The 24,519-nt window shown below is 47.0% G+C and overlaps 1 protein-coding gene across 1 annotated transcript in view; it reads right to left on the bottom strand.

Annotated features, from left to right (window-relative positions):
* The window catches only part of LOC126088615 (UDP-glucosyltransferase 2-like), a 143,011-nt gene that overhangs the window by 60,009 nt on the left and 58,483 nt on the right, over positions 1-24,519 (bottom strand). The window contains exon 2 of the mRNA XM_049906844.1: positions 13,146-13,411. Coding sequence (XP_049762801.1) covers positions 13,146-13,397 — 252 coding nt within the window. The 5' untranslated portion in view covers positions 13,398-13,411. The remainder of the gene's footprint in view (positions 1-13,145; positions 13,412-24,519) is intronic.

Below are 24,519 nucleotides of genomic sequence, written 5' to 3'. Positions count from 1 at the left end.
ATGCTCCAGACTGAACGCTGAAAGGCATAATCAGTCTTAAATGATGATGATGATGATGATGATGATGATGTCGGCAATGTAGCGCACCGGTCAGCGTCTGACGAAAGAAGATGGGACCAAAAATGAGGCGTGCTGATACTGCACATCAAACCCCTACTTTCTGATGATGGAATGGTGGAAGTCATACAGATTCTCCACTATCCGTGAGTCTGTGAATTGACAACCATTCAGGTGATACCAGGCTTCATCAGAACATATCCGTGTCCAAGCCATTGATTGTTACCTCAGACCGAGAAAGATGGCGCAGTGGCTAGCACACTGGAGTCGCATTCGGGAGGACGACGGTTCAATCCCGCGTCCGGCCATCCTGATTTAAGTTTTCCGTGATTTCCCTAAATCGCTCCAGGCAAATACCGGGATGGATACTTTGAAAGGGTACGGCCAACTTCCTTCCCCGTCCTTCCCTAATGCGATGAGACTGATGACCTCGCTGTCTGGTCTTCTCCCCGAAACAACCCAACCCAACCCTTGTTACCTCAGTCAACAGCCAATCACAAAATTGGAGGCGCTGAGGAGCATCTGGCGGTTATATTGTATGAACACTACACACTCAGTAGGGATGTATATGCAGGTCCAGATGGAGTATTCGTCCGCATGATCGACGTGATATGCCGGTCTCTCGCGACAGGTGTGACGTTGATTTCGTAGGACTGTAAAGCATTTTCTGGTGAGCTGCACCCACATTTCCTGGTTTGCGGCGAAGCTTTGGAATGTTTTTAGACTTGTTCAAAACAGAGCCTGTCTGACATCATTTTGGGACCAAACGTTGCATGGAACTCTTTGCTGGAACTTCGGTACCATTAAACTTCTCATCAACCAACTGACCTCACCATTTCCACGACTTTGTTGTCACGTAACCTTTCGCGAGACGAAATCGCACTGCTCCACTGTGAATACCAACGTACTTTTTGCACTGCTCCACTCATGCTGACACAGCTCGCAGTACGCTCTCAACCGGTGTGAATCACGTTGCGGGCGTACGTGTGGTGTGCAAGTCACGCGGTGTGGTTGTATGCTTACATTCACATCCAGGCCACTTTTATTTCCCCCACCCTGTACTTTAGCTTACAAACCACATGATCATTCAAAGAGAAAGAACAAATTTCAATTGTTTATTACGGACAAACTATGAAAGACAGAAACACAGCCGGCCGGAGTGGCCGAGCGGTTCTGCGCACTACAGTCTGGAACCGCGTGTTCGCTACGGTCGCAGGTTCGACTCCTGCTTCGGGCATGGATGTGTGTGATGTCCTTAGGTTAGTTAGGTTTAAGTAGTTCTAAGTTCTAGGGGACTTATGACCTCAGCAGTTGAGTCCCATAGTGCTCAGAGCCACAGAAACACACTGTGCGTGTCACTTGATAGTGGCTCAAAGACACTATACCACACACACAAAATGAGCACCAAGCGTTGCTTGAGAATTATCGAAACGGTAGTCGATTTCATTCCAACATGAGTTAACATGTTCCTGTTTATTGGGTCGACAGCCTCGACAATTCGATTTCTCAGCCCTTGAAGAGTAGCTGCCACAGGTGGGACAAAAATCGCCAGGTGTGAGATTTGGCGATCTGGGAGACCAAAAGCAATGAACAATTTATCTCTGTACACCTGTTCCAACTCAACGTTTGGGGATGGTGTTCTTAAGATAACACTGCACTTCAAGGTGAAAGTCAGGCGGGGTGCCGTCATGCTTAAATATGAAATCATTGGAATCTTGGTGAAATTGAGGAAACTCAGTTTTTTAGCATGTATGACACTCCTGTCACTCCGTAAAAAAGAAAAGTACATAAGCTCTTCTGAACAGAAACGGCACAAAACACATTCAGTTTCGCTGAGTCTCTTTCATGATCGACGACGACGTCAGGATTTTGTGACCCCCCAAATTATTATATTATGGCGGTGTAGTTTACCCGACAGATGAAACATTTATTCGTCCGAAAAGCGGAGACGTTTGGAAAAAAACGTCCTCTGCCATATCCTGGAGAACTGAACTGCAAAACGAGTACCTTCCATTATGGTCGTCGGCACGCACCTGCTGCAGTAAGTGCAATTTGGCTTCATGTGGAAACGTCGTTTCAGAACTCGTCTGGCCTGCCCGTCTTGTGGACTTCCGAGGGCTCCGTGTGATCGCGTCTCGAAAACACTCGACATTTTTACGAGACTTGCGTGGCCGACCAGCGCTTTCCCCTTTTCATATGCGACCAACTTCAAAGAATTTTGTATGCCAGTAATAAATCTGCTTGTGCAGAGGAGCCGTATTGCTGAATCGACGGTGATATGCACAATGGATAGACATCACACAAATGCCAACACACAAAATGATTTATCTTCTGGTGTAGTCGACATGTTGCTACAATCAGCGCAGCTTCGTCGAAACTTAGAACCTTGCTCTATCCAGTAACGTGAGCAATGTGGCTCTATGTTTTATAGTTTGTCTCTAATAAACAATTGACATCTATTGCTTCTTTTTTAATCACCCAGTACACAGAGGATGTTTGTCTTAACTTGGGACAACTAAATATCTCGAAAACGACGCATCGTACGAAAAAAAGGTTATGGGCGAAAAGTTAAGGGGACATTTGTGTATGTGCTACAACTGGTCATCTCCCTAACCATCTCTCCTGCGTGGGTGGGGTTAACATTGTATTTTCAAATGAGAACCCCCTCATTTTCATTGCATATTCAGACTACGCCAAAAAAGTACGGTTTACTCAAACCATTCTTTCCCAGTAGTAGTAGATGTCACTGTAATCGAAATCAAACACTCCGATGGTGACAGGCAAGGGGTCTCACCGAAATCGAGCATGCCTATGGGAAGAAACACTATCACATCCATGTCACTGTTTTGGATCGCGCTAAACGTAGTTTCTAACCAACTATTGAAACTGCTAACCATATTGTACTGTACAATCAAATTTGCACAACTAAAGTAAATTTCGAACATAAATGTCAACCTTTAGAGCACAACGTTACATTTGCATCATAGGTGACATGTAGCATCAAAAACATCGGGTCTTAATTGCAAAAACAGCTACACTTGATATTCGTCGATAACTGCGCCATACACCACGAATTGAAAACAATGATTTGAGTAGACGGTAGGTATTGTTTGGTGTAGAATATGAATAGACAAAAGAAGGGGGTTTCCGATATGCTCCAGTCACGCTGGAGGAGAGGTTAGGAGACGGCCAGTTGTCCCCTTTACTAACAACTTTTCACCGAGAACATTTTTTCCGTACAACACATCGGTTTCGAGAAATTTAGCTGCCTCAAGTTAACAGACACCCTGTATAAGAACCTTTTAGAAACGTAAAAGCTCCTAAATTTCGAGGTATGTAATCAGTTAGAGACAAGTGAAAACTTGAAAACCACTACTGCTAATAACAACAACAACAACAACAACAATAATAATAATAATAATAATAATAATAGTAACCAGAAGGTGACAGTGAAGGAGCATGAGAGATAGAATGAGCATGAGGAGAAGGAGAAAGAGAAAGAGAAGAAGGTTATGTAGGGGAAGAGGAAAGGGTAGGGGAATGAGAAGAAGGAAGAGAAGAAAGGGAGGGAACGAGGAGAAAAGTGAAGCAAAGAAGGGGAAAAGAAGAGAGGGAGAGAAGCACAGAAGAGGATAAAGATAACCTGTAAAAATAAACCCTAGTTCAGTACCTCAAAGCGACGTTGATTATTCGAGGACAAGAGTATTGAATATACCAAGACTTGGTGATCAGGTTAAAATACAAAAAAAGGGCTAAATCATCTTTCCATACACTAAAACATATTTGGGCCACAGAAATGAATTGCTGAATAAAGTACTACACATGTAAAGTACTTTTATACGAATGAGTGACGTCTGTTCTATTGGACAGACACCAGGCGGAATACGCAGCTGCTATAAATTACATGTAAACTGAAGGTGGAGGGGATACGTGGTGTCTGTTCTTTTGGACGCGTGCAAAAGAACACGTACCACACATTCATACAAATAGCTAACTTCATCTCCATGGGCAAAAATTCCACGTTCTTCAGTGCGGATGCACAATTATGTCCGACCTCCTGCGGGAATCTCGGAGCAGCGAGCATGGAGGACACGGACAGGGGCTGCTGTGGACAGCTGGCGCTGAGTGGCAGTGCGGATCGGCCGAGAGGAGTGCCGAAATACTCGGCGCAGTGGCGAGAAAAACTACACTCCTGGAAATTGAAATAAGAACACCGTGAATTCATTGTCCCAGGAAGGGGAAACTTTATTGACACATTCGTGGGGTCAGATACATCACATGATCACACTGACAGAACCACAGGCACATAGACACAGGCAACAGAGCATGCACAATGTCGGCACTAGTACAGTGTATATCCACCTTTCGCAGCAATGCAGGCTGCTATTCTCCCATGGAGACGATCGTAGAGATGCTGGATGTAGCCTGTGGAACGGCTTGCCATGCCATTTCCACCTGGCGCCTCAGTTGGACCAGCGTTCGTGCTGGACGTGCAGACCGCGTGAGACGACGCTTCATCCAGTCCCAAACATGCTCAATGGGGGACAGATCCGCAGATCTTGCTGGCCAGGGTAGTTGACTTACACCTTCTAGAGCACGTTGGATGGCACGGGATACATGCGGACGTGCATTGTCCTGTTGGAACAGCAAGTTCCCTTGCCGGTCTAGGAATGGTAGAACGATGGGTTCGATGACGGTTTGGATGTACCGTGCACTATTCAGTGTCCCCTCGACGATCACCAGTGGTGTACGGCCAGTGTAGGAGATCGCTCTCCACACCATGATGCAGGGTGTTGGCCCTGTGTGCCTCGGTCGTATGCAGTCCTGATTGTGGCGCTCACCTGCACGGCGGCAAACACGCATACGACCATCATTGGCACCAAGGCAGAAGCGACTCTCATCGCTGAAGACGACACGTCTCCATTCGTCCCTCCATTCACGCCTGTCGCGACACCACTGGAGGCGGGCTGCACGATGTTGGGGCGTGAGCGGAAGACGGCCTAACGGTGTGCGGGACCGTAGCCCAGCTTCATGGAGACGGTTGCGAATGGTCCTCGCCAATAGCCCAGGAGCAACAGTGTCCCTAATTTGCTGGGAAGTGGCGGTGCGGTCCCCTACGGCACTGCGTAGGATCCTACGGTCTTGGCGTGCATCCGTGCGTCGCTGCGGTCCGGTCCCAGGTCGACTGGCACGTGCACCTTCCGCCGACCACTGGCGACAACATCGATGTACTGTGGAGACCTCACGCCCCACGTGTTGAGCAATTCGGCGGTACGTCCACCCGGCCTTCCGCATGCCCACTATACGCCCTCGCTCAAAGTCCGTCAACTGCACATACGGTTCACGTCCACGCTGTCGCGGCATGCTACAAGTGTTAATGACAGCGATGGAGCTCCGTATGCCACGGCAAACTGGCTGACACTGACGGCGGCGGTGCACAAATGCTGCGCAGCTAGCGCCATTCGACGGCCAACACCGCGGTTCCTGGTGTGTCCGCTGTGCCGTGCGTGTGATCATTGCTTGTACAGCCCTCTCGCAGTGTCCGGAGCAAGTATGGTGGGTCTGACACACCGGTGTCAATGTGTTCTTTTTTCCATTTCCAGGAGTGCAGAAAGGGTACGGCTACCAGTCGCATGGTGTCATTCGCGTAGGTCACATTGGTCACAGTGCCCTGGACACTCTCCAGCTGTGATTTGGTTGCAACCAGTAGCACCCCACACCATAAGGTCCTGAGTTGGCGCTGTACATCTTGTGTGAGTGCAGTTGTTGTGGTGCCGCTCCCCCTATCTGTGGCGAACCAAAATGCACCGGTCATTTTCAAACAAACAGAACGCGGTTCCTCCGAAAACACTATCTGAGGCCATTCCCGTCCCCGCTGATGTCATTCCATACAACATTGCCGTCTAGCATGTTTCTGCAAATCTGTCAGAGGTAGGCAGATAAGTGGACGACGTGCACGTAACCCGTGCGGTAAAAACGGCGACTGACTCTCACATCCGGTAGTGTACGATGTGTGTACACAGTTCCACTGTTGCGCCAGATCCAAGGAGGGTACAGATCTGCCCAGCGATGCCACTCGGATCAGGTGTTGACCTTCGTGAGGAGGGGGTGTGAGGGGCAGGGCGGTGAGCGGAGCGGGGGCTCGGGAGGTCTCGGTGGTGCGACCTGCCCCATCTCGTCGTGTTCTACGGCCTTCCGTGAACCACTCTGCACACACCCGTTGCACTAGCAAACTTCCTTCCGCAGGAACTGCAGTTTCCCGGAAGAATGTATCACAGTCTCTCGTCAATAACTCGCCCTCTTTCAGACTCACTGATTTGTCGGTCCACTCCGCGCATATGTCTGCGAGGAATCTTGCACATCTGCTCAAGTCACACTGATCCATTACCTTCGGCTTGTAGCGAGAGCGAGAGCCGCAGGCTCATCCTACAGGTAGGTGGTGTCGCGCCGCAATGTCGATGGTGACCTTGCATCCGCGGACCGACATGGTTCAGATGCTAATCATTTCTGCAGAACATACTATTGTACACGTCCCTCGAATATGACGGTCCTATCACTAGTTCTGTTTTTTTTTTCTGAACATCAGTGTATTTAAGGACGCTTCACCACAGCAAAAAGTAAGCTATATTTTTCTCTACTTTTCATTTTCTGTAACCATCATCATCATCATCTTGGACAGTTTCCAGCCACTGGCTGGGTCTGTCGGGAACACAAGCCTCTCCATCGTGTTCTGTCTTTCCACCATTCCCCGTCTTCCACCTTCGTCCAGTTCTCTCCTCTTCTCATCACACATTCCTTCACTCCCTTCACCCATCTATCCCTTGGTCTTCCTCTGGGCCTCTTCCCCTCCAGCTGCAGATCAAACATCCTCTTTGGAATTCTTCCCTCATCCATTCTCTTCATGTGTCCATACCACTTCAGTCTTGATTTTTCTATCCTGTCCTGTACTGGTTCCTCCTTTAGTCTTTCCCTCACATACACATTTCGCAATCTGTCTCGTCTTGTTACACCCAACCTGCTCCTCTGGAACTTCATTTCACTAGCCTGTATTCTACTTTTGTCGCTTTTGTGCATTACCCATGTCTCACTTCCGTATGCCAATATGGGGACAAAGTAGGTTCGGTATATAATTCCTTTGGATTTCTGTGGCACCTCCTTGCTCCAAACAAGCCCCCGAATACATTTGTAGAACTGCCCTGCTTTTCTGCACCTTTCATTTATTTCCATTGCGTTTCGCCCCTTAGTTTCAATCACGCTTCCCAGGTACTTGAAGTTCTCTACCACTTGTGACAGCTAACGGGGCTCTGGTGAAGCTGCGATAGGCCTAGCAAGCCAGTAGTGGATAAATCAACTGCTTTTAAAAAGGGAACATGCCTCGGATTTTCTGTAACCATACCGCACATATCTAAAATTAAAATTTTTAAGTCCTCTTATGCAAACAATATTTAAATATCTCTTGCATCATACAGTTATAGCTGAATTAAATTACTTGAACGTACAATGAAAAGCCAAAGAAACTGTTACACCTGCCTCATATCGTTTAGGGCAGACCCCAGCACGCAGAAGTGCCGCAAGACTACGTGGCATGGACTCGACAGGTCTGTAGGAATGCTGGACGGAATTGACACCTTGAATCCTGCAGGTCTGTCCATAACTATGTAAGAGTACGACAGAGTGGCGATCTCTTCTGAACAGCACAATGAATGCCATCCCAGATACGCTCAGTAATGTTTATGTTTGGGGGGGTTGGTGGCCAGCGGAACTGCTTAAAGTCAGAAGAGTGTTCCTCGAGTCACTAGCCGTGTGGGGTGTTGCATTGTCCAGTTGGGATTGCCAAAGTCCGTTGACGTTCACAATGGACATGAATGGATGCTGGTGATTAGAGAGAATGCTTACGTCCGTGTCACCTGTCAGAATCGTGTCTAGATGTATCAGGGGTCCCACATCACTCCAACTGCACACGCCCCACTCCATTACAGAGCCTCCAACTGGTTCAACAGTCCAGTGCTGACATGCAGGGTCCATGGATTCATGAGATTGTCTCCATCCCAATACACGTCCATCCGCTGCTCCATGCAATTTGAAACAAGGCTCGTCGGACCAGGCAACATGTTTCCAGTGATCAACAGCCCAATATCGGTTTTGACAGGCCCAGACTGGATGTAAAGCTTTGTGTGGTGCAGTCATCAAGGGTACACGACTGGGCTTTCGGCTCCGAAAGCCGACAGATGTTTCGTTGAATGGTTCGCACGTTGACACTTGTTGATGGGCCAGCATTAAAAAATGCAGCAATTTGCTGAAGGGCTGCACTTCTGTCCCGTTGAACGATTCTCTTCAGTCGTCGTTGGTCCCATTCTTGCAGGATCTTTTTCCGGTCGCAGCGATATCGGAGATCTGATGTTTTGGCGGATTCCTGATATTCACGCTACACTCGTGGAATTGTCGTACGGGAAAATCCCCACTTCACTGCTACCTCTGAGGTGCTGTGTCCCATCGCTCATGCGGCGACTATTACACCGCGTTCAAACTCGCTTGAATCTCGCTATCGAGAAAATTTGGAGAACCGTCATTTGAGGGTGATTGCAGAACGGTTCTGTTGCCTGAAATATACGTTGCGAGTAAGGAGCACAATTATAAGATACGGGAAATTAGGGTCATATGGAGGCACATAGTTACTCATTTTTCCCTCATTCTGCACTGAAGCCCCAAAGAAACTGGTATAGGAATGCGTATTCAAATACACAGATATGTAGACAGATACACTCCTGGAAATTGAATTAAGAACACCGTGAATTCATTGTCCCAGGAAGGGGAAACTTTATTGACACATTCCTGGGGTCAGATACATCACATGATCACACTGACAGAACCACAGGCACATAGACACAGGCAACAGAGCATGCACAATGTCGGCACTAGTACAGTGTATATCCACCTTTCGCAGCAATGCAGGCTGCTATTCTCCCATGGAGACGATCGTAGAGATGCTGGATGTAGTCCTATGGAACGGCTTGCCATGCCATTTCCACCTGGCGCCTCAGTTGGACCAGCGTTCGTGCTGGACGTGCAGACCGCGTGAGACGACGCTTCATCCAGTCCCAAACATGCTCAATGGGGGACAGATCCGGAGATCTTGCTGGCCAGGGTAGTTGACTTACACCTTCTAGAGCACGTTGGGTGGCACGGGATATATGCGGACGTGCATTGTCCTGTTGGAACAGCAAGTTCCCTTGCCGGTCTAGGAATGGTAGAACGATGGGTTCGATGACGGTTTGGATGTACCGTGCACTATTCAGTGTCCCCTCGACGATCACCAGTGGTGTACGGCCAGTGTAGGAGATCGCTCCCCACACCACGATGCCGGGTGTTGGCCCTGTGTGCCTCGGTCGTATGCAGTCCTGATTGTGGCGCTCACCTGCACGGCGCCAAACACGCATACGACCATCATTGGCACCAAGGCAGAAGCGACTCTCATCGCTGAAGACGACACGTCTCCATTCGTCCCTCCATTCACGCCTGTCGCGACACCACTGGAGGCGGGCTGCACGATGTTGGGGCGTGAGCGGAAGACGGCCTAACGGTGTGCGGGACCGTAGCCCAGCTTCATGGAGACGGTTGCGAATGGTCCTCGCCGATAGCCCAGGAGCAACAGTGTCCCTAATTTGCTGGGAAGTGGCGGTGCGGTCCCCTACGGCACTGCGTAGGATCCTACGGTCTTGGCGTGCATCCGTGCGTCGCTGCGGTCCGGTCCCAGGTCGACGGACACGTGCACCTTCCGCCGACCACTGGCGACAACATCGATGTACTGTGGAGACCTCACGCCCCACGTGTTGAGCAATTCGGCGGTACGTCCACCTGGCCTCCCGCAAGCCCACTATACGCCCTCGCTCAAAGTCCGTCAACTGCACATACGGTTCACGTCCACGCTGTCGCGGCATGCTACCAGTGTTAAAGACTGCGATGGAGCTCCGTATGCCACGGCAAACTGGCTGACACTGACGGCGGCGGTGCACAAATGCTGCGCAGCTAGCGCCATTCGACGGCCAACACCGCGGTTCCTGGTGTGTCCGCTGTGCCGTGCGTGTGATCATTGCTTGTACAGCCCTCTCGCAGTGTCCGGAGCAAGTATGGTGGGTCTAACACACCGGTGTCAATGTGTTCTTTTTTCCGTTTCCAGGAGTGTAGATTACAGCGCTGCGGACCGCAACGCCTGTATGACACAACAAGTGTCTAGCGCAGATGTTAGAGCGGTTACTGCTGCTGTAGTGGCAGGTTATCAAGATTTAAGTGAGCCTTAACGTGGTGTCATAGTCGGTGCTCGACTGATGGGGCACAGCAGGTCCGAGGTAGTGGTAAAGAGGGGATTTCCCCGTACGACAATTTCGCGAGTGTACCGTGAATATCAGGAATCCGGTAAAACATCAAATCTCCGACATCACTGCGGCCGGAGAAAGATCCTGCAAGAACGGGACCAATGACGACTGAAGAGAATCGTTCAGCATGACAGAAGTGCAACCCTTCCGCAAAACTGTTGCAGATTTCCATGTTGGGCCATCAACAAGTGTCAACGTGCTAACCTTTCAACGAAACATCGCCGATAAGGGCTTTCGGAACCAAAGGCCCACTCGTGTACTCTTGATGACAGCACGACATAAAGTTTATGCCTCGCCTGGGCCCATCAAAATCGGCATAGGACTGTTGATGACTGGAAATACAGTGCTATTACGAATGATTGAAGCGATTTCATAAATTCACTGTAGCTCCATTCATTGACATATGGCCACGACACACTACAGATACGTAGAAAAACTCATAAAGTTTTGTTCGGCTGAAGCCGCACTTCAGGTTTCTGCCGCCAGAGTGCTCGAGAGCGCAGTGAGACAAAATGGCGACAGGAGCCGAGAAAGCGTATGTCGTGCTTGAAATGCACTCACATCAGTCAGTCATAACAGTGCAACGACACTTGAGGACGAAATTCAACAAAGATCCACCAACTGCTAACTCCATTCGGCGATTGTATGCGCAGTTTAAAGCTTCTGGATGCCTCTGTAAGGGGAAACCAACGGGTCGGCCTGCAGTGAGCGAAGAAACGGTTGAACGCGTGTATCTGGACATGCTGGAAAATTGGCTCATGCCACAACTGGAGACCGACAGCGCCGACTTCATATTTCAACAGGATGGTGCTCCACCGCACTTCCATCACGATGTTCGGCATTTCTTAAACAGGAGATTGGAAAACCGATGGATCGGTCGTGGTGGAGATCATGATCAGCAATTCATGTCGTGGCCTCCACGCTCTCCCGACTTAACCCCATGCGATTTCTTTCTGTGGGGTTATGTGAAAGATTCAGTGTTTAAACCTCCTCTACCAAGAAACATGCCATAACTGCGAGCTCGCATCAATGATGCTTTCGAACTCATTGATGGGGACATGGTGCGCCGAGTTTGCGAGGAACTTGATTATCGGTTTGATGTCTGCCGAATCACTAAAGGGGCACATATCGAACATTTGTGAATGCCTAAAAAACTTTTTGAGTTTTTGTATGTGTGTGCAAAGCATTGTGAAAATATCTCAAATAATAAAGTTACTGTAGAGCTGTGAAATCACTTCAATCATTTGTAATAACCCTGTATGTTGCCTGGTCGGACGAGTCTCGTTTAAAATTGTATCGAACGGATGGAAATATACGGGTGTGGAGAGAACCTCATGAATCCAAGAACCCTGCATGTCAGCAGGGGACTGTTCAAGGTGGTGAAGGCTTTGTAATGGTGTGCGGCGTGTCCAGTTGCAGTGATATGGGACACCTCATACGTGTAGACACGACTGACAGGTGACACGTACGTAAGCGTCCTGTCTGATCAGTTGCATCCAGTTTTGTCCATTGTGCCGGGTGACCAAAAAGTCAGTATAAATTTGAAAACCGAATAAATCGCGGAATAATGTAGATAGAGTGGTACAAATTGACACACATGCTTGGAATGACATGGAGTTTTATTACAAACAAAAAAATATAAACGTTGAAAAAATGTCCGACAGATGGCGCTTCATCTGATCAGAATAGCAATAATTAGCATAACAAAGTAAGACAAAGCAAAGTTGATGTTCTTTACAGGAAATGCTCAATATGTCCACCATCACTCCTCAACAAAAGCTGTAGTCGAGGAATAATGTTGTGAACAGCGCTGTAAAGCATCTCCGGAGTTATGGTGAGGCATTGGCGTCGGATGTTGTCTTTCAGCATCCCTAGAGATGTCGGTCGATCACGATACACTTGTGACTTCAGGTAACCCCAAAGCCAATAATCGCACGGACTGAGGTCTGGGGACCTGGCAGGCCAAGCATGACGAAAGTGGCGGCTGAGCACACGATCATCACCAAACGACGCGCGCAACAGATCTTCCACGCGTCTAGCAATATGGGGTGTTTTTTTTTTTGTTCTAATAAAACCCCATGTAATTCCAAGCATGTGTGTCAATTTTTACCTCTCTATCTACATTGTTCCGTGGTTTATTGAGGTTTCAAATTTATGCTGACTTTTTGATCACCCTGTATATTCCGGAGGACTTGGGCAATTCCAGCAGGACAATGCGACACCCCACACATCCAGAATCGCTTCAGAGTGGCTCCAGGAACACTCATCTGAGTTTAAACACTTCCGCTGGCCACCAGACATGAATATTATTGAGGATATCTGGGATTCCTTGGAACGTGCTCTTTAGAGTAGATCTCCCTCCTTCGTCCTCCGACGGATTTATGGACAGCTTTGCAGGATTAATGGTGTCAGTTCCTTCCAGCACTACTACAGACATTAGTCGAGTCCATGTCACGTCGCATTGCGGCACTTCAGCGTGCTCACGGAGACCCTACACGATGTTAGGTAGGTGTACCGGTTCCTTTGGCTCTTCAATGTGTTAGCGAGTCGAACAGGAAATGACTAGCAGTGGTATTGTGTGGCCTCCACCTCGCGTCGCACGGCGGATCGCGGACTATCGATGTAGATGTAGACGTTCTGCGCATTTGGTGCGGTTAAAAGGTGCAAATTCCAAATATTTTTGCCGGACGTAATCGGAAAGAAGTGTCCACTTACGTTGTTGTGCAGCTGCGGCATCCTGCCTTGGAGACTTATGAAGTTGTAGTTCTCGATGGGAGCCTTGGGCGGGTGGTGTCCCAGCACGGTGACGTTGTGGCCCCTGGCGGCCAGCTCCACGAAGAGCGGGCGGAACATGAGGAAGTGGCTCAGACCGGGGAACCAGATGGGCGCCAGGATGTTGGCCGCCTGGCCCTCGTCTGCCAGCAGCAGGCCCGCCGCCACGCTGAAGGCCACGAACCACGCCCTCATGGCTGGACGCTCACCTGAGGACAGGAGCAGGCGCTGTCTTCAGTGCCTCTGCAAGAAATATGCACACGGGAAGAGGGCAAGGTCCGGCAGTGAATGGTTAGCCATACAGTTTCTGTTATTCGTATATTCACCCTACGGATCACAAACAGTTCCCTTCCGACTCTTTTCACAAATACACTCCTGGAAATGGAAAAAAGAACACATTGACACCGGTGTGTCAGACCCACCATACTTGCTCCGGACACTGCGAGAGGGCTGTACAAGCAATGATCACACGCACGGCACAGCGGACACACCAGGAACCGCGGTGTTGGCCGTCGAATGGCGCTAGCTGCGCAGCATTTGTGCACCGCCGCCGTCAGTGTCAGCCAGTTTGCCGTGGCATACGGAGCTCCATCGCAGTCTTTAACACTGGTAGCATGCCGCGACAGCGTGGACGTGAACCGTATGTGCAGTTGACGGACTTTGAGCGAGGGCGTATAGTGGGCATGCGGGAGGCTGGGTGGACGTACCGCCGAATTGCTCAACACGTGGGGCGTGAGGTCTCCACAGTACATCGATGTTGTCGCCAGTGGTCGGCGGAAGGTGCACGTGCCCGTCGACCTGGGACCGGACCGCAGCGACGCACGGATGCACGCCAAGACCGTAGGATCCTACGCAGTGCCGTAGGGGACCGCACCGCCACTTCCCAGCAAATTAGGGACACTGTTGCTCCTGGGCTATCGGCGAGGACCATTCGCAACCGTCTCCATGAAGCTGGGCTACGGTCCCGCACACCGTTAGGCCGTCTTCCGCTCACGCCCCAACATCGTGCAGCCCGCCTCCAGTGGTGTCGCGACAGGCGTGAATGGAGGGACGAATGGAGACGTGTCGTCTTCAGCGATGAGAGTCGCTTCTGCCTTGGTGCCAATGATGGTCGTATGCGTGTATGGCGCCGTGCAGGTGGGCGCCACAATCAGGACTGCATACGACCGAGGCACACAGGGCCAACACCCGGCATCATGGTGTGGGGAGCGATCTCCTACACTGGCCGTACACCACTGGTGATCGTCGAGGGGACACTGAATAGTGCACGGTACATCCAAACCGTCATCGAACCCATCGTTCTACCATTCCTAGACCGGCAAGGGAACTTGCTGTTCCAACAGGACAATGCACGTCCGCATGTATCCCGTGCCACCCTGGCCAGCAAGATCTCCGGATCTGTCCCCCATTGGGCATGTTTGAGACTGGATGAAGCGTCGTCTCACGCGGTCTGCACGTCCAGCACGAACGCTGGTCCAACTGAGGCGCCAGGTGGAAATGGCATGGCAAGCCGTTCCACAGGACTACATCCAGCATCTCTACGATCGTCTCCATGGGAGAATTGCAGCCTGCATATACACTGTACTAGTGCCGACATTGTTCATGCTCTGTTGCCTGTGTCTCTGTGCCTGTGGTTCTGTCAGTGTGATCATGTGATGTATCTGACCCCAGGAATGTGTCAATAAAGTTTCCCCTTCCTGGGACAATGAATTCACGGTGTTCTTATTTCAATTTCCAGGAGAGTAGCTTGCCTGCAGAAACTGCATTTTTCGAAATATTCCTTAGGACGGAGGACTCAGTGTATCAGTCAGGTAAATCGTATCGGGAATCAGGAGAGCCACTTTTCAATCACGCTTTTCGGCATCTACCGGGTGATCAAAAAGTCAGTATAAATTTGAAAACTTAATAAACCACTGAATAATGTAGATAGAGAGGTAAAAATTGACACACATGCTTGGAATGACATGGGGTTTTATTAGAAACCAAAAAAAGGCAAAGGTCACAAAATATTCGACAGATGCACGTCGTTTGGTGATGATCGTATGCTCAGCCGCCACTTTCGTCTCGCTTGGCCTCCCTGGTCCCCAGACCTCAGTCCGTGAGATTATTGAAGTCGCAAGTGTATCGGAGATCGACCGACATCTCTAGGGATGCTGAAAGACAACATCCGACGCCAATGCCTCACCATAACTCCGGACATGCTTCACAGTGCTGTTCACAACATTATTCCTCGACTACAGCTATTATTGAGAAATGATGGTGGACATATTGAGCATTTCCTATAAATAACATCGTCTTTCCTTCGTCTTACTTTGTTATGCTAATTATTGCTATTCTGATCAGATGAAGCTCCATCTGTCGGACATTTTTTGAACTTTTGTATATTTTTTTTGGTTCTAATAAAACCCCATGTCATTCCAAGCATGTGTGTCAATTTGTACCTCTCTATCTACATTATTCCGAGATTTATTCAGTTTTCAAATTTATACTGACTTTTTGATCACCCAGTACATATGAATAAGAATATCTACACCGATGAGCGAAAACCTTATGAGCACCTGCTTAACAGATTGTTGGAACGAAGTTTATCACTGAGGGATATCAGGGATCCGACTCTTTGTTGGTAGGTTAGTGGAGACATCTGGCATTAGCTGTCCACGCACAGGTAATGTAAATCGCGTAAATAACGGGTCACTGATTTGCGTACGCGGTGGTGGCGCCCGATAACGATCCAGATCGGTCCCCTAGGATTTACATCTGGCGAATTTCGTCGCCGAGACATCGACATGAGATCACGCTAATGCTCATCAAACTACTGCAGAACGTTTCTGGCTCCGAGACACTATACTGTGAAGTCATCAAGCATGAAGGGGCGCAAGTGATTCGCAGCTGTCAAGAGTGTCTTCGATTACTGGCTCAGGTCCCATACAGAATGTCTCCCACAGCATTAGACTGCTCCCACCAACTTGCGGCCGTGGCGTGCTGCTCGTTTCGAGCAGCCGTTCACCTCGGTAACGGCGTTTGTGGAGACGAGCGTCGACTTAGTGTAGCCTAAATGCGATTCATTCGAAGGGCTGACACGTTTCCATTGGTCGTCATTAAATATCGTGCTGCTTCATTTGCTATCCAGGATGTCAGTACCAGTCTACTTTCAACCGGACTCTCACCCACAAAGGAAGCAAGACCGTACTTGTGAAGAGAGTGGACATGAAGAAAGTTACGCATTCATATACAGCACAATACGCTATTACTTTTTCTGGACGTGTCCTGCCGAGTGTTTGCGTATGCCTGCATGAGACAACAGGTGCATTTGAACCCCAAGTCCAGAAGGCGATCGATGAATACGCCAAAACACACAAGAACGTCATTATGACGTCATCAAAATCTGGAAAGCTGACTACAAACACGTACGAGTTCCTTAAAATATCTTTGAAGCCCTATTTTGGGAACAAAAGGTTACTCCTCATCGTCGACTCTTGCAAAATCGAGCCACGTTAATTGAACAGGAACGAGGGATTAATTCATGAGAAGATTGTATTAAAATTCACTCGCTCGTTCACCATCAGTTATCATCTCCTGTTTTCCACAATATGATCCAGTACGCATGGTTCGCGTCGAAACTAACCGCAGAAACACTCATCTTTATAAATGTTTACGAGGTCTGCTATTCGACAGATATCCTCAAAACTCGCTGCTCGTGTAAAAAATCTGCATTTATTCGATGCGCAAATTCTTCAAACATCTTTTGTTTCGAGTGTTTTTATGACAAATATCATTCTGGCTCTTGTGTAATTTCGGAATCCAGCTTATAAACATATCATTATTCATAGTCTTCACAATACGAATATTATTCTCCCATGCACACAGTATTCAATATACAATACGAACGCATATTTGAAGGAAATAATTTGGTTGGAAAAGTTGAAAATGTTGAAAAACAGAAGTTTTCCATTTGGACGTCATTGCATTTTTTTAAAACTAAAACCAAATAGATACTTTGAAAATACGAAGCACGAATTGTTACCAATATTGCATCGGCAACCGCGCCATTCGGTTCAGTGAGCGGACGCATGGGTATTATATAGTGTAGGACTGAAAGTTTCGGAACGTTTCTCTCGTGAATGGCTGGCCATCTGGCCGTATGGCTGGGGCATTGTAACTCTATGGGGCAGTGCTGCAAACACGCGCCGTCCCACTCCTAACTTCATTTCCCAACCCTGGGACTCCCCTTGTTAGTAAATTTCCAGTTCTATGCCAAAAAAGACGAACTATTGAACGATTACCTTTCGTTTTTAATTTGCTTCTTTGCATTTAGTTTCGTCCGACTGTACTGTATTTCTTTGCGTCGAAGTCATAGGGAGATCATTACCAGACTTTAAGCACTCGCTTTCCAATGAAGGCATTTACTTTTGCTACCTTCCTTAATTTAATGCTTTCGATATCATAGAAGTTCAACTTTGAGAATAGTTCTACATAGCACTGGAATACTGTTTCAAAGTCTGTGGTGCGTCATAATTATTTGCGCTGGACTTATTAGAAATTTGCCCACTGTCCTACGACACTAATGTTATACCAGAATTATAAAAAAATCACAGCTTACCATTTCAAAGACCGTCGAACAGGTCCAAGCGCTATCTGCAAACGTCACAGTATTCCTGGTTTTGCGTATTCCAGTACGCCTTAAAAAACGGAATTATAGTTGCCTCGTTTTGTCACTCCAGGACTACAAATTATTGTATTTTTTGGTAATTCTTTAATAATGTCTGCTGTCCAACCATCGAAAATATTATAAATGAGAAAGGTGAATTACAGCTTCTGAGGTAAAGATCATTATTATATGCTGCTTTCATAAATAACACATAATGAGACGGAACTAGCGCTTCCGCTTGATTACTGTGCCACATTTTACTCCGTGGTAGTGATTTTATATGACGAATTAGTCACTGTTGTAATTTTACAATGGTACAGCGAGCCTCTTGAAAAGGGATGAACGTCACTGTGTTCATTTACCTACTTCGTTCATCATCTACATCATTTCGCCTGTCCTTATTGTGTTGCAACAAATTACAGAATGACTTTGTTTTGACTGTAGGATTGTACTTGGATTTTGATGCCAATCTAACTCTTGTAGGGAACTGAAGAAGACGCATCTGTAGTCTTCGAGGATTGGTAGGATCCCCGTCCCGCTCCCCCTCAGGGAAGATCAGAGTGACCGTTAGGGGCGCTCTACTATTTTTCAGGATTCGGCTCATGGTGTGGCTAGTGGGTGGACGGAAGATGTGATGGGCTCCGTCATGCAGTTTGCTAAAGTTGAAGAGGATAAATATATTATTGTTAAGGTTACTAACCCGTTCTTTTTCAGTGAAATTACGTGGCGATCACTACTTGTAGTAATTTTACAGGCAAATTCAATGGCTAGAGGTCTGGTATTTTCTCGAGAGCATGGGGCACAATTCAATACAGTAATACAAAGCCAATCTTGAGGTGCTTTCAGCTGCTTGTCTGAATTGGCCATCAATTATCTTGCCTTTAACGATATCTGAATTGGTCATCAATTATCTTGTCTCTAATGATTAATGTAAATAAGTTCGCCAAATATTAAACGAATTTTCCTTGTAGTATTGGCCTTACCCAGTGTGTTCGGCACAACCATGTGGTCGCCATCGTACAACAAAAGATAGCAGAGATTTTAGTACGATTTCTGGTTAGGGAGTTTGCATGTGAATTATGTGAGATACTTAAGTCAACTGGCGTGTGAGATTCCTTGCTAATTCTTTATTTCTGGTATGCTGGTCATTCTCTCCATACTGCCACGTGAGCAGTTCTGCAAGGAGACTTCACCACCTGTATGCTGAAGCAGGTTCAGACAGGAAATGCGTATGAAGTTCATCTTGTAATGAAACCGAGAACACTCCACATGGGTGAGAAAACATAAGATTCATTGACTTCCGACTGCCCAGATAGAGTTGGGTGCACATATCAATGAGCAAAGGACGTTCTTGAGGTAATTCGGTCTAGGATTTGCGTGTGTCTCTTGTGAGGTTTTGATTATGTTCCAAGAACGATAGTAAAAGGTGAGTTCCAGTGTACCGCTTTGACTTCCAACTTGGTGTTGGCTCCATAGTCACTGTAAAATGATCGTTCTTGTTGAAATTCATATTGGGACAAATGCGTGCGTGTGAAGAATTTAGTAGAATGTAATAAATTTTATATGTGCCTCATTTAAGAATGTTTTTGTCTTCTTAGCCCCATGTTCCACATTATGATATTGCATCGCGTGTCTCCCTGCGAAATCAAATAGTGTCATTAATTGAGCTCAGTTGCTATTTAATTCATAGAATTTCCAGTAGATTTTGGATGGATGACGGACATGATAAGCATGTGAGAGCAGTAGAAAGAACAGTGACAACGTAATATTCCTTCTCTGTTCCCGTGCATATTTTAAATTACGAGACCACTACGTTAGAGGTAGGCGCCATAAGCGCGATAAAAGGCAATAAATGATGTTCCGTTTTTAAATGAGTCACGGCTTCCGTGCCACAATATATTGCACATTCAGTTGAGAATCTTTTGTTTCTTAGTCTATACATTTCAGCCCCAAACTCACGCCTGATAGGAACCCTGATTAGTTAGCTCAACTGATGACTTACAACCAATCAGTAAATATTTTTGGTAAAGTCAACGAAAGATATATCGTGTCTTACTGTAAGGCAAATATCCGCTAATTTCCTTGTTGCTTGAGCCCTCTCATTCACTTCCTGTTGTGCACAGATTAACAGTTTGTACTTCACTTAACAGTCAAATAAATATATTGGACCGACTGCTTTTTATGAAATCCTCATTGGGAAGCAAGTTCATACAGTCTGGCAATGATCGCCCTACGTGTTCGGCGCAAAGGAATACAGTACAGTCGGACGTAACTACAGGGTGTTTCAAAAATGACCGGTATATTTGAATCGGCAATAAAAACTAAACGAGCAGCGATAGAAATACACCGTTTGTTGCAATATGCTTGGGACAACAGTACATTTTCAGGCGGACAAACTTTCGAAATTACAGTAGTTACAATTTTCAACAACAGATGGCGCTGCAAGTGATGTGAAAGATATAGAAGACAACGCAGTCTGTGGGTGCGCCATTCTGTACGTCGTCTTTCTGCTGTAAGCGTGTGCTGTTCACAACGTGCAAGTGTGCTGTGGACAACATGGTTTATTCCTTAGAACAGAGGATTTTTCTGGTGTTGGAATTCCACCGCCTACAACACAGTGTTGTTGCAACAAGACGAAGTTTTCAACGGAGGTTTAATGTAACCAAAGGACCGAAAAGCGATGCAATAAAGGATCTGTTTGAAAAATTTCTACAGACTGGGAACATGACGGATGAACGTGCTGGAAAGGTAGGGCGACCGCGCACGACAACCACAGAGGGCAATGCGCAGCTAGTGCAGCAGGTGATCCAACAGCGGCCTCGGGTTTCCGTTCGCCGTGTTGCAGCTGCGGTCCAAATGACGCCAACGTCCACGTATCGTCTCATGCGCCAGAGTTTACACCTCTATCCATACAAAACGCAAACACGGCAACCCCTCAGCGCCGCTACCATTGCTGCACGAGAGACATTCGCTAACGATATAGTGCACAGGATTGATGACGGCGATATGCATGTGGGCAGCATTTGGTTTACTGACGAAGCTTATTTTTACCTGGACAGCTTCGTCAATAAACATAACTGGCGCATATGGGGAACCGAAAAGCCCCATGTTGCAGTCCCATCGTCCCTGCATCCTCAAAAAGTACTGGCCTGGGCCGCCATTTCTTCCAAAGGAATCATTGGCCCATTTTTCAGATCCGAAACGATTACTGCATCACGCTATCTGGACATCCTTCGTGAATTTGTGGCGGTACAAACTGCCTTAGACGACACTGCGAACACCTCGTGGTTTATGCAAGATGGTGCCCGGCCACGTCGCACGGCCGACGTCTTTAATTTCCTGAATGAATATTTCGATGATCGTGTGATTGCTTTGGGCTATCCGAAACATACAGAAGGCGGCGTGGATTGGCCTCCCTATTCGCCAGACATGAACCCCTGTGACTTCTTTCTGTGGGGACACTTGAAAGACCAGGTGTACCGCCAGAATCCAGAAACAATTGAACAGCTGAAGCAGTACATCTCATCTGCATGTGAAGCCATTCCGCCAGACACGTTGTCAAAGGTTTCGGGTAATTTCATTCAGAGACTACGCCATATTATTGCTGCGCATGGTGGATATGTGGAAAATATCGTACTATAGAGTTTCCCAGACCGCAGCGCCATCTGTTGTTGACAATTGTAACTACTGTAATTTCGAAAGTTTGTCCGCCTGAAAATGTACTGTTGTCCCAAGCATATTGCAACAAACGGTGTATTTCTATCGCTGCTCGTTTAGTTTGTATTGCCGTTTCAAATATACCGGTCATTTTTGAAACACCCTGTAAATGCAGAGGAGCGAATCAGAAACGAACGGTAATCGTTCACTCTTTACAAATAAGGCAAAGAGTCGAGTGCATCGACGCTCCATTGAAGTGTTTAACCCGTGTGCGGTGGTTCTTGCTTACAGCGGACTCTTAATTTCGTGGGAAAGGACCAATTGACTCATTTCACAGTGAACATTTATTTCATCTCTATTGGTGACCATTGTTGTTGTTTCTTCATGTCGGCACGCTATGGATAGTTCCACTTTCGGAGATTACAACAACCTTGCTTATAGAGCTGCAGGGATACGTTCCTATTTAGTAACACTCAGAATCCCTATGACATTGCGTCTGGTCTGATCTTGATCCCATACAAAAGTCTGCGACTGTTTGCAGTAAGTATCTGTATTGCGTCTAATTAGCTTGCATTTGCGTGTGACGTGCCTGGAAAGACTCGTGGAATCTCTCTCGCCGAACTCAGTCTACCTCATGCTACTGGCGAGGTTAGTCGCGCAGACGACTAATTTCCGGTTGGTTCAAATGGCTCTGAGCACTATGGGACTTAACATCTGAGCTCATCAGTCCCCTACAACTTAAAACTACTTAAATCTAACTAACCTAAGGACATCACACACATCCATTCCCGAGGCAGGATTCGAACTTGCGACCGTAGCGGTCGCGCGGTTCCAGACTGAAGCGCCTAGAACCGCTCGGCCACTCCGGCCGGCTGACTAATTTCCGGTAACGGATGCTTATAACCTACAGTAAATGAGAGGATCTGGTAGAATATACTTAGTATTCAAGACGGCAATTTTTTTTTGAAAACAAGCCAGTAGCTCACGATTTACTGCATGTAGCAATCTTACCTATAGAGAAAATTTTGTCACAAGACGTCGGCCGTTATATCATGAGCACACGAGCTTAACACTCTGGTCGTCTGTTGTGATTTGTAAATGCTAAAACTGCGTTCTTGTCACCATCTAAAATTAAGATCTCCTGCGAATTTAATATGGGGTTTGAATATGGAGCTATTTAAATACAAGGGGCGATTTAAAAAAGTTTCCGTTAGACCGCGTCGCTGCAGTAGATATGCAAAGAAGCGCAACTCTGAAGCGGGTATATAAGCACCGACATGTGTGCAGGGAAGAGCGTGGCATTCCTGTCTTTACGACGTGTGCGCTGTATATGCATAAATGTGAACTATGGCGACATTATTATCAAATGCGGCCAAACGGGAGCAGCGTCTTGTTACTGTATTATTTTCTTGGCTCCTGAAGGAAAAACACCGATATGCATCCATCGGAGAATGAAGAATATGTATGAGGCAGCATTTCTGTCGAAAACCACAGTTGCGTAATGGAGTGCCAAGGGTTTCTGCTGCTTCATCGTGACGCACGTCCCCGTATCGCAAGTGTCGTAACGCAGAAGTTACGCCAACTCAAGTGTGACTCACTCCAGCAGCCGCCTATCCGTCCTAACATCTCTCCATGCGATTATCACGGCCTTCGGTCCCTTACAAAAGACCCTGAAGGGTCGAATATTCCTGTCGGACAAAGATGTGCAGCAGGCAGCTACTGACTTCTTCAAGCAGCGGGACGGGCTGTCTTACTACACGGGCACCTTCAACCTGGTGCCTCTGTCAGATGTGTCACTGCTCACGGCGATTTTTCCAGATCACCATACTGAATCTGGACTTTACGGCCTTCGAACGGAACCTTTTTGATCGCCCCTTATATGCAATATACCTGAAAAAAATAGACGTTATTCCGAAACGCAGACAAGAAAACCACTTTGTAACTGTATTTTTTAGTCTGCAATAATTAAGTGGACAATGCTGTGAGGCACAAGGAAGGTTCCTACAAATTCCAGGTGCGAAACATTCACTGGGCTTTGCTACCGGACAGATTTGGGTTTTCCATGCCTTTCCTTAAATGGTCAACGTTAATGCGGGGCTACATTCATCGGAAGTGTACAGCGATTGTCCTCCACACCCTTTCACAATCCAGTCTTGTGCTGCGCTCTAATGACCTAGTCATCGACGGGTCAAAGCATAGTATTCCTCTCTCTCTTTTTTTATTTAAGAACTCAACAACTCAAGGGTAAGGAATGTGTCAGAATATCGGAAAATTTGTGCTGCAACTAGTTGTTTTTAATGCAAGCAGAAATTGTCAGAAATAAAAGGCAAAACGAAAATAAAAGAGGAATTTAGCGACAGAATTCAGAAATTGGTACAAGAGGCGTAGAAATCATACAGGAGGCAGACAATGTGAAATATAAGACTACAGTTGGAGAATTTGTAGATTCAAGAGCACCCATAGGTCAGTCAAACACTTCTTTCTATTGAACAGTTTGTTAGTAAGCCTCGGGAAAATATTACCGCCATTAAACTATTTCACATAAATCGTTGGAAATGGGATATAATCAGGTCAAAAAGATCTTGAAGAGATCCTTGAAAAGGTGTGATCAGGGCAGAAAGATTTTATAGAACGTTGAAAACCTTTAAAAAATGTAGAGGAAACTAGGAAGTATAAGTAGATACAAAATCTTAGAAGCAGTAGACGAGATAAAAGTCATTTCAACAAAGACAAAAGCAAAAAAAATAATTGAGGTTACTACTGGTGAGCAGTTTTGGCCAGAAATAGCAATAAATGAAAAATTAGGACACTCGGAGTGCAAATACGAAAACCCATGCAGATAAGTCTGTCCCAGAACTTACTCTTATATATGACGACTGCGCCCCATTGAGAACGAGAGATTGAGGTACGTCTACGTGGAAGTCCTTAAGGGGACGTTTACTATCTGTTGTGTACATAGTTCCGTCACACTGGACTCGCATTCGGGAGGACGACGGTTCAATCCCGTCTCCA

This window comes from Schistocerca cancellata, chromosome 6 (genome assembly GCF_023864275.1).
Source record: "Schistocerca cancellata isolate TAMUIC-IGC-003103 chromosome 6, iqSchCanc2.1, whole genome shotgun sequence".
Taxonomy (NCBI): Eukaryota; Metazoa; Arthropoda; class Insecta; order Orthoptera; family Acrididae; genus Schistocerca; species Schistocerca cancellata.
Note: the sequence above shows the minus strand (reverse complement) of the source record. Positions and strands in the feature narration are given on the sequence as shown.